Below are 11,592 nucleotides of genomic sequence, written 5' to 3' on the forward strand. Positions count from 1 at the left end.
GGCTCAACTATTTTTCTTGTGTGGCACTGTCGATTAAATGTGCTAACTTTCAATATTTTAAATTCATTCTATTAGTACTGAGGAGGAATTTTCAATGGCCTGAATTCATTCTCTTATCTTTTTCTAGAAGTTCTGTTTGGAGGGCATGTTAATATATCAATTAATTTATTATCATAAACAGTTATGACAGTCACATCTTAAGAATAAGCTATTTTAATTATTCAAAAGTAATGCTAGGAATGACCATAGCTAATAGATACTAAATCACTTGCTTCAGTCATTAGTTGCCTAATTTTTTTTTTGTATTTGTGGAGACAGGCTCTCACTATTTTACGCAGGCTAGTTTCAAACTCCTGAGCTCAAGGGATCTGCCTGCCTCAGCCTACCAAAGCGCCGGGGGCCACCATGGATCACCATGCCTGACCCAGGTGTGTTTAGTTTTTCATAGATATGAATATAATTAATATGTTTTTTAAAAAGTACATTGAGTTTGGTTTCCAAAGTGATGAAAAGGTCCTGATAAGTGATATATTCTATGATCAATCAATATGCTATTCAAAATTACAGAGGAAAGGAAACATTTCAGAGACAGTAAAATATTTTTGTTTTAAAATTCTGTTCAATTAGTAATGCAAAACAAATATTCTGCTAAAAGTTTTATGTTTTTAATTAATTCTTTCACTCTTATGATGCTTTGAAGCATGTAACACTCAGGGCAATTTATAACTAAAATGATGTATGCAATATGGAAGAAGGCCTAAATGAAACCCTGTATAATTCATTACCTTGTCCTCCTAGCACCAGAGATGTGTGCCTTTGTGTTTCCTTCACGACAAAATTTAAAATAAAACAAATAATCATTAGAATCAAAAATCGTGTTGTTTTTCATAACTTGGTTAATTTCTAAATGATTTCAGTGAGACCAATATATGCCATTAATTACATTATTGAAACATATTGTAGGATTACCTAATAGCCAATCACTTAGAGATTACCACTATTAATATTTTGTTTAGAATAGGATTCTAGTTTATTTCATAAATATGCAAAGAAGCAATGTAAGTTATTATAAATGATATACTAATGTAAATATGACTTGTCATTTGTGGGTTTTTTCCATTGAACGTACTTTACAACTTAACCTATATCAATTGGGCATTTCAGTTTTGAAATTTTAACTCACATGGCTCACGTGAGTTAAAACATGTGCACGTATACATTTCCATGAAACATAGTACCATTAACATCGTATAATGCTATAAACTCATCCAGGGAGATTGAGGCTGCTTTTCCAGTGACCTTTGGAGAAGGTCCAGATCTATCACTCCAGTTGTGCAGTCCTGTAGGTTGTCAAAAGCAGCATGTCTGTTCCCCAGAGTCAGGGCAGGAGGAAAGTCCAGAACCTGGTGCTGAGACTGTGAGGTGTAATAAAAATCTGGGCTTGGTGATCCTGGGGATGTCTGCTGGTATAATGAGGAACACAGTATCTGAGAAAAACTGTTCAGTACATCCGATGATCTCTGTTTCTGACAACTTATTTCAAACCTAGGCCAAAAGACAAGAGGTATAGATGGATTTCATCCAAGGTGAATATACTAGAATGAAATGAAAGTGACTTCTTTTTCTGGTAAATTTACAAAGTCTCCTTTTTCCATGAATTTTGTGAGGAACATTGTTTATTGAATAGCTGTTTATAAATGGGATCCTGCAGTCGAACATTAAAAATAACAAAGTAGAAATCATGGTGAACAAGATAGGAAAGGACATTACCTTCATGGAATTTCATGTCTAGGGTGAGAGATTTCTTATTTATTTTTATTTATTTGTTTACTACTTATTTACTTATAAGTATATGCTAGACATTTACAGGGTGATACTTGTACCTAGGAAGGACACAAACCAGACTAAGTTTGATTCTCTAAAAGTCCCTTTGAATGAGCCACTGTATTTATTCAGCACATTTTTTATGGAATTGGAAATTTAGGGAGGGTCTGTTGAATTGGTGCGGGAAGAGGGTTCACTATAACCCACAACAGTTCACTGGGGCATAGTCACGAACAGAGTGGGGAAATACGAAAGGACCTTCTCTGCAAAACAACAAAAGGAGTCTATTTCTACTCCTCATTGGTTTAGAAGGAAGACTAAGACCAATAATTCCCGCCCCCTCTACACACAATTTAAGCACAATGGTAAGAAATTAAAAATACCTTGAAGGCTGCTTGGGTGAGACTACAGAAACCTATGCCAAAATACATGAACTTTAATACATGAACTTATTATTTTTGAATGGAAATTACAGTTTCATACAGAACATAATTTAGTGCTCATTGCTTTTTTCAGAGCACCTTTCACATCCCTATTCCTTAAGCTGTAGATCAGAGGATTTAACATAGGTATGACAACTGTGTAGAAAACAGAGGCCATTTTGTCTGTTTCCATTGAGTAACTTGAACTGGGTCGGAAATACATGAACAGGAGTGTGCCATGAAATATAGCCACAGCCATCAAGTGGGAGGTGCAGGTAGAAAAGGCTTTCTGTCTGCCCTCAGGTGAGCTCATTTTAAGGATGGTAATTATGATGTAGCTGTAGGAGAGGAAGACAGTGACAATGCTGCACCCCACAATACAGCCGATGAATGTGAACATCACTATCTCATTAATGAATGTGTCCGAGTAGGAGAGGGCTAGCAAGGGAGGGATGTCACAGAAAAAGTGATTGATAACATTAGAATTGCAGAATGACAATCTGAATGTACAGCAGGTGTGGATTGCAGAATCCACCAAACCTACAACATAGGCAAGAGCCACTAGCTGGGTGCAGATACTCCTGGACATAGTGATCGTATAAAGAAGTGGATTGCAGATGGCAACATAACGATCATAGGCCATGACAGCCAACATGAGACATTCCACATCTGCAAAGACTCCAAATAAATACATCTGAACGGCACATAAATTATATGGAATCCACTTTTGGTCCGATAAGAAATCAGCCAGCATCTTGGGAGAGACAGTGGAAGAGTAGCAGACATCACAGAACGATAAATTGCTCAGGAAATAGTACATGGGTGTGTGAAGTCTGAGATCCATCTTGATCAAAAAGATCATCCCTAGATTGGCAATCACAGTTATGCCATAAATTAGGAAGAAAAGCGCGAAGAGCCCCTGCTGCGTACCCTGTGTACCTGAAAGTCCTAAGAATACAAAGTCAGTAAACACAGTGCAGTTCTTAAGGGTCATCATTGAGAGCTGGAAACCCCTGGTTTGAAAGAAGAAAACGGAAGTGAAGGGTTAACATTATCTTACTATATTAATAGTCAAACTGATGGTCTTTTTTCAGTAATTAAAAATAAAGATATAAACAATCTACTAGAAAATATCCAATTTAATGAAAATCAACAAAATGATCACGGTAATATCTCTTACATTTGTATGGCACTTTCATTTAAATTAAATCATGTTAATTTCATGAAAACCTATGTGTTATTTATTTATGGTGATTTTTGCTACTTCTCTTTTACAGACTAGGAAATTGATGTCCTCAGAGTTCAAGGTGATAGTTCCTGTAATTAGTTCAACCAGATAACTCACATCTAATGACAAGATTATTGTTGTTGCTTTTGCTGTTAGTTTTGTAGAAATGTTGTGATATCTCGTAACAGACAAGCAAAGTTAAGTGATAGGTGCAGGTAATGAGTGTATCCCGTATGTTTCTGTCATCATCCAAAAATGTGGAGCAGGCAGAGCAATGACAGGTTCTTACATATAACATTCCTCCACTTTCCCAATAACCCCCCAGGTCCTACCCAGCGTTAATAACCAAACCTGCATCCTATTGTCACTGGGATGGAGACAGTCTGTAGTTCACAAACCACTGGAGTAGAAAGGGTGATGGTTGCATGAGAAGTGAGTAGAAGGGTCTCCATGATCAGTAAGCTAGAGTTGACAGACAGGAATATGCCAGAGCTAACTATGTTCTCCTCTGAAAGTTGCTGTTGCTCAGAGGAGATTATAAAGAACACTTTGAAACTAACTGCAGGCCTGCTGCAGCACTGATGACAGAGGTGTAAGAAACAGACTATGGGCCGGGCGCGGTGGCTCAAGCCTGTAATCCCAGCACTTTGGGAGGCCGAGACGGGCGGATCACGAGGTCAGGAGATCGAGACCATCCTGGCTAACACAGCGAAACCCCGTCTCTACTAAAAAATATAAAAAGCTAGCCAGGCGAGGTGGCGGGTGTCTGTAGTCTCAGCTACTCGGGAGGCTGAGGCAGGAGAATGGAGTAAACCCGGGAGGCGGAGCTTGCAGTGAGCTGAGATCCGGCCACTACACTCCAGCCTGGGCAACACAGTGAGACTCTGTCTCAAAAAAAAAAAGAGACTATGGTTTACCATATGGGTCCCTCTTCCCTGATCAAGTAGAATCCACATTATCCATTCACCAATAGATCAGACGTGCAAGAATATTCATATGTCCACAGTCTCCTAACCTCAGACAAATTCATTTCTGAGCTATGTTCCCCACCCCAATTACCAAGAAGTTGTAACAAATTTTTGTTTGTTTTCTTTGACTCCTCTCTTCTATACTTCTGAAACCTGCTAGACTTAAAAATAATTGGCTGTCTTTGGGGGGCCAATTTAATTATTGATCCCATTGTAACATTTCACCTAAACAAATTATAGCTTGTATAATATCATACATGTCTCTGTCTGTTCGGTGAGACAGAATAAAAGTAGACTTGGAGGTAGATGAAAAACAGAAAAAGGATGACATCTGAAAAATGGTCTAGTGATCAACATGCAGGTCTCTAATATTTCAGTCTAAATTTATTTAAAAAGCTGCCCTTGTAGACACATCTTTAAAAATGATGATTTTCTTTACAATATAACATTTAAATATATATAAATGTACAGATAAGATACTGAAATGCTAATAATGTCTGAACATCTCTGTAGCCAGCGCTAGCATTTTATCCCATTCCTTGCCAGCTATGTGTGTGTGTGTGTGTGTGTGTGTGTGTATATATATATTTAAAATAATAATTAAAGTGGTTAAAATAAGTATTCACATTGTTTTACAGTCTCATTTAGTTTTATATGATACTTTTATTGGAAAATAATGAAAGAACTAAAGAAATATAAAAAGTAAACCAGAAAAATAACAAAAAAATTAGTACCTGATCCGTAAGCTCTGATTTCTTTACTGGAGGCAGCCCCCTCTGCACAAGAGTTCAGTATTGTCTCCTGACCTACCTGGACTGTATAAGTAGCTCTGTGTATGACTCTTGGGTATTGGACACTTCCTCTCACAGGAATAAGTGACAAATAGAATGTGGTTTGGCTAGGGGCAGTGACTCACACCTGTTATCCCAGCACTTTGGGAGGCCGAGGTGGGCGGATCACGAGGTCAGGAGATCAAGACTATCCTGGCTAACACAGTGAAACCCCATCTCTACTAAAAATACAAAAAATTAGCTGGGCATGGTGGGGCGCCTGTAGTCCCAGCTACCTGGGAGGCTGAGGCAGGAGAATGGCGTGAACCCGGGAGGCAGAGCTTGCAGTGAGCCGAGATTGTGCCACTGCACTCCAGCCTGGGCGACAGAGCGAGATTCCATCTCAAGAAAAAAAAAAAAATGTGGTTTAACAATTGGTCTTTTATATAGGTAGGGTAATGATTGAGAAAAAAAATACAGAGCATTTAAAGTATTCCTTTTGTTTCTATGTAGCTTATGCTCAATATTATATTTAAAAAGCAATAGTGAAATGACTCTAGTCAACCAGTATTGATCATTTCCAGTTCATTAATCTCTACACAGGTATTTTCTTTTAATTGCACATTATAAAAAACAAATACCCCCCTCAAACACACAAATGTACAAACAACACTCCTGCAATACACTGAAAAATAAAGATATTAGTAAAAAAAGCAAAAGTAGGCATAATCACATTGCATAAGGATAAGCAGGTTCTGTTGTCTATGGTATTGGATTTCTGCTTTTTAAACAAAAATGATGTTAGAATAACACATTTTATGTATAAATAAGCAATATGATTAGAGGACAATGCATTCACTTCTATTTATGTACATTAATTTATTTGATCAATCCTCTATTAATGGCCATTTCATTTACATACAATTCTTCATATCACAGGAAGTCTGCTATGACTAAAATTATACATACATAATTTATCATATCCCAGCGTTACACTGAAATATGTTTTTAAAAATGGCCTGTAAATATAAAAGATTTGATCTTAAAGTCAATTTTTGCCGCCTTGCCAAGTCAAGTGTTTTATAATTATCTAATTATCATCACATATTATCGTATGTTTCATATATTGTCACGTATGTCCCGAGTTGTCTCATACAATCTCATTATATGATGTAGCACCTGATACCCAGAGCTGTTAAGTAAAATTACAGTTTTATAGACATTGTTTGATTGTATCCATAGAAATTGCACATAATAGATTTTTTAGTAACGTGCGATAAAACAGATCTGTCTTAAAAGATAATTTTCTTAAATACTCTTACAGAGTATTGTAATGTGTTTATGTTAAAGTGATATCTGAAAATTCACAAAATTAAGGTCCCATAGACTCTCAAAGATCACTCATGTCACTTCTCAAGCAGGGCAGGAGGATCCCAGCAGTGACTGAAGATAGAAGGAATAAATAAGTTTTGCTATATGGGGAGTAATTTATCTTGTTTATATCAACTAGGCACTTGGTCATTATTAATATTGGTGCCAATAGAAAGTGATGTGGTAGGTCATTGCATTGCAAAATTGCTGGAAACAAGCAAGATTGCACCACTGCCCTCCAGCCTAGGAGACAGTGAGACTTCATCTTCATCTAAAAAAAAAAAAAAATGAAGCCACTCATCATTTTTGTATTTGTTTTAAAATACTGTGTATCCAATAGTGGGAATAGGTTTACATGTCAGTAGACTCATAGATATATAGAAAAAAATGTGACAACTGAAAAGTGTCTTATAAATAAACTAGCATGAGGCTTTTTATTATGGGGGGTGATGAGACGGGACTTATTTCTAGAGAAGAAGAGTCTTGTTAAATACCATGGTAATTTAAAGTTGCATTGGGTGCCTAGTTCATAACATGTTTCTAGAGAGAGATACTCAGGAAAGTTAAAAGTCACTGCCTCTGGTTTCAACACAGGACCTCCCACATTCTGCCTCATTGAGCGTTATTACTGATCTATTTTAACAAGTGTAGTTATACAACTGATCACCATTAGGTATCTGTCTGTTCATTGCATTACATGTATATCCAAACCTACCATCATACGTCATTACTATGTTTAGGTATTTCAATGCCAAGGCTGAAGGAAAAGATTCATGATACAGAAACATTCCTACCATCTTAACCCACTACACAAAGCCATTGGTAATATCAAATTTGGACATTACTATTTTTCATCAGTCATTGGTGACTGATTTAGAGTGATTTAGAGAGATAGAGAGTAGAAGGAAATGGTGAAAATTGAGGTGGACAGGCTAGAAAGGATCAAAGCCTTGTGATAAATGTTTTACATATTTCTGTAGAGCCCCAAGATGGAAGGGTTAGATCAGGCTATCTGGCCCAAATCTTTATTCAAGTCATGAATATTCTAAGCAATATTTCTAATAAGTGATTTCTCAACCTTTAATTGTACAAATTCAGAGAAATAAAGGTTACAATTAATTTAGTTTCTTCCATTTCTAGACATACATTTATTGAGCTTAATACCCTGCCTTTGTTGGGGTTGAAATTTCCTTCTCTTTAGACAACACTCATTATATATGATTAAAGTAGCCAATAGGCAGATCAAATCAACCTTTTCATGACATAACTGTCATATGTTATATGGAAGGGAGATGGCATATTTATATCTATGCAGCAATTCACTGACCTTCCAATCTGTCTGGACTTAATAATATTTCAAAGGGTGTTTTCTACCCTCCTGATGCTCATAAAACAGATTAACAGAAGAATATGAGTAAATTGAGAAAACATGTCACAAGTGGAAACCCTCCAAACCTGTTTTCCAAAATGAAATATTCCACGTATTTTTTTTTTTTTCCATCACCATACTTATCCATAACCTGTCACAGTGTCCCACAAATGAAACCTTGCAAAGCAGAGGTGCCTTTTGGGCTTTACTTACATTCTGGTATTTTTTCACAGAAGGACATGTTTTACAAGGACAGCAAGAAAACCTAAGACATTCAATGTCTTTGACATTACACAATCACAAAGGCTAAATAAAAGTGTCATTGAGTTTTGTATGGTTTTGCAAACATGTGGCCTTAGCAATGTTTTCTCAACAAGTTTCTCGTAGGGTTTTAGCATTATACATTGGAACAGAGCTGAATGAAGGTAGGTGAATATGAAGAAAGCACCCACATGAATGCCTGTAACTTCCTATGCAATTAATATGCATGTTTTGTAGACTTATCACCTTAGTATCCATAACCATTTCATTTACTTAGAGCTTAGTGATAAGAAAATATGGACACATAGAGGAGGACTACACACACTGGGGCCTTTTGAAGGGTGGAGTGTGGGAGACAGGAGAGGATTAGGAAAAAATAACTAATGGGTACTAAGCTTTTTACCTGGGTTTTGTATGATTTTGCAAATATGTGGCCACATTCCTGGGTTAGGAAATAGTCTGTACAGCACACCCCCATGACACAAGTTTACCTATGTAACAAACCTGCACTTGTACCCCTGAACTTAAAAGGTTTTTAAAACCTATAAAATATTTATTCAAAGCACACATTATACCCTCAGTTAACTAGATTTTGATATCTCACAAACATTCAAAAATGTTATACCGTGTATTGATTTTTATTACTGATTTATTTTCCCATTTGGTGACCCAGAAACCATGCAGATGCTTTGGTTGGGATGACAGGCATAACACATGCAGTCTTTGAGCAAAGAATGCTCGCAGTCTCATACTGGAGGCGTTCGTTCAATTAACAGACTGATAGATAGAATAGTACCTTTGAGAGAGTATTATTTATGAACCACAAGAGGGACATTTAAACAGGGCTAGAAATAGGAAGAAGGGAAGAGAAGTAGAGTGGAAATGAATGAATTAAGAATATCAGCTTAACTAGATTTTACTGGACGTATCACTTTATCCTTCAATTATTACATGTTGGACTTCCTTTACTCTAAAAAGGCATTGCCCTGTCCACCTCAGGATGTCTAATTTTCAGGCTCTCCATCTAGAATCCTTTCTTCTCTCCGCATACCCATTGTATCTCTACTCATTTTTAGATCTAAAACCAAATGTCCCCATTTCAAATAATCTTTTCTTCTCTACATTCTGGTTAGACATTTTGTTTATGCTTTGAGTACTGTGCCTTTTGACTTCATGTCATTTTATAGTTTATTATGAATTATTTGTTAGTTTAATTAATGTTTCCAGTTTTCACTACATTTTATGACTCACTAGTACAGAAAGTAGTGGATTCAGCATGAAATGCAAAGTACATAGCAGTGTGAAAGGCATATACTAAACACTCAATAACTCTTAGAAGAATTACTGCCTATCACTCCTATAATCCCAGCACTTTGTGGGACCAAGATGGGTAGATCACCTGAGGTCAAGATTTCGAGACCAGACTGGTCAAAACGGTGAAACCCCATCTCTACTGAAAATAGAAAAATTAGCCAGGCCGGGAGGCAGGCACCTGTAATCCCAGCCACTCAGGAGGTTGAGGCACAAGAATCACTTGAACCAGGGAGGCGGAGGTTGCAGTGAGCCGAGATTGCACCACTGCACTTTAGCCTGGGCGACAGGGTGAGACTCCATCTCAAAGAAAAAAAAAAGAAAAAAAGAAAATTTACTGCCTGAAATATATATTAAACAAATAAAAATTTGCCCCACTAACTCAAAGACTGGGACATTTTTCAAATATAGAGATTACTTTATCTAAATTGAAAACACATTAAAAAATAGCATATTTAGAAAATTCCAAAGAATTGCTAGATTGTGGCTTAGTAAAATATGTATTATATTAAATTAGAGTATTTGAGACAACTTTATATTATAATACATAATTTGAAGAAAACACCAATATGAATATGCATTTTTGTGTGTATAAACATGTATTTTTAGTATTTCCTTAAAATAAAATTTTATTTTTCAGTTTTTTCAGGGCCTCTTTCACATCCTTGTTCCGCAGGCTATAAATCAGGGGGTTCAACGTGGGAACCACAAGAGTGTAAAACAATGAGGTCATTTTATCTTGATCTAGAGAATAGGAAGAACTTGGCCGGAAATACATAAAGAGCAGAGTTCCCTGGAAAATTGCAACCGCAAATAAGTGGGAAGTGCATGTAGAGAAAGCTTTGAACCTCCCCTCAGCAGAGTGGATCTCCAAGACTGATAGGATGATATAACAATAAGAAATGAGAACTCCTGAAATGGTACTCAGTTCAATAAAACCAAAGACAGTGAATAACACTAACTCATTGACCTGTGTATCTGAGCAAGAGAGTAATAAGAGAGGAGGGATATCACAGAAGAAATGATTAATCTCATTAGACCCACAGAAGCATAGGCGGAATGCCAATGTCGTATGTATCAAAGCATCTGCTATTCCCACCAGATAAACCCCAGTCAATAGTAGATAGCACACTCTGCTAGACATGCTGACTGTATAGTGCAGGGGATTGCTGATGGCCTTGTACCGATCAAAGGCCATCACTGCCAGCAGTAGACACTCAGAATCTGCAAAGATACAGAAGACCAAGAATTGCAGAGCACAGCCATAGAAGGGAATTGACTTGTTCTTGGAAAGTAGATCTACCAGCATCTTGGGCCCAATTGCAGTAGAATAGCAGAGATCACAGAAAGACAGATGACTGAGGAAGAAGTACATTGGTGTGTGAAGTTGGTAATCCATTCTGATTAAAACTATCATTCCAAGATTTGCTGATAAATTAATGATATAAACAGCCAAGAATACAGTAAATAGGGTCACTTTCATCTCTGGGTTATTGGTAATTCCCAGGAGAAAAAAATCAGTTAATGAGGAGCAATTTTCCCAGTCCATTCTTCCTTGTTCTTGTTTCAAACTGCTACAGAAATCATTATGAGGATGACAGATTAGGGCTCGACTTTCCAAGATATCAAAAAAATTATCTGTAAAGCAGAACAAGATTTGTTTATGTAAATTATCTTTTTTACCCTCAAAAAGTATCCTAGGTAAGTGTCCCTTTCAAAGAGGCGTTACTGTATTAAAACAAAACAAAACAAAACAAAACAAAAAAAACTAAAAGTGTCTACCAAAGGAAGTTGATCAACTTTGAATCTAAATTTATATGCAATTTCTGAAATATATCATTTATCTTTGCTTCTATTGTACAATCTAAGGCAGTCAATTTGATTAAACTGAAAGATCAGTACAGATCCAAAAGGAAGTGAAAGAAACACCAAAGTTAGAGTAACAAGGACCAGAACATACAGTGCTAAACATCTCATCTATTTGACAAAAAAAGGATCACATTTATTGCATCATTCAAGAAATATATACTTTTTTTCTATCACTGACAGTGATATTATGTGTAAGTTA

General features: G+C 36.5%; 2 protein-coding genes across 2 annotated transcripts; both read right to left on the reverse strand.

The window, feature by feature from the left end:
* LOC101010179 (olfactory receptor 5W2-like) lies at positions 1 to 3,434 on the reverse strand. Its single transcript, XM_021926926.2, has one exon. It carries the CDS (start codon positions 3,241 to 3,243, stop codon positions 2,302 to 2,304), a length of 942 nt encoding a protein of 313 aa, XP_021782618.2. The 5' UTR covers positions 3,244 to 3,434; the 3' UTR covers positions 1 to 2,301.
* A 6,634-nt stretch (positions 3,435 to 10,068) lies between these two features.
* Positions 10,069 to 11,379, reverse strand: LOC101006708 (olfactory receptor 5W2). Its single transcript, XM_003909890.5, has one exon. It carries the CDS (start codon positions 11,071 to 11,073, stop codon positions 10,141 to 10,143), a length of 933 nt encoding a protein of 310 aa, XP_003909939.1. The 5' UTR covers positions 11,074 to 11,379; the 3' UTR covers positions 10,069 to 10,140.
* Between the last annotated feature and the right edge of the window lie 213 nt (positions 11,380 to 11,592).

The sequence above is a fragment of the Papio anubis genome, chromosome 12, assembly GCF_008728515.1.
Source record: "Papio anubis isolate 15944 chromosome 12, Panubis1.0, whole genome shotgun sequence".
NCBI classification, from domain to species: Eukaryota; Metazoa; Chordata; class Mammalia; order Primates; family Cercopithecidae; genus Papio; species Papio anubis.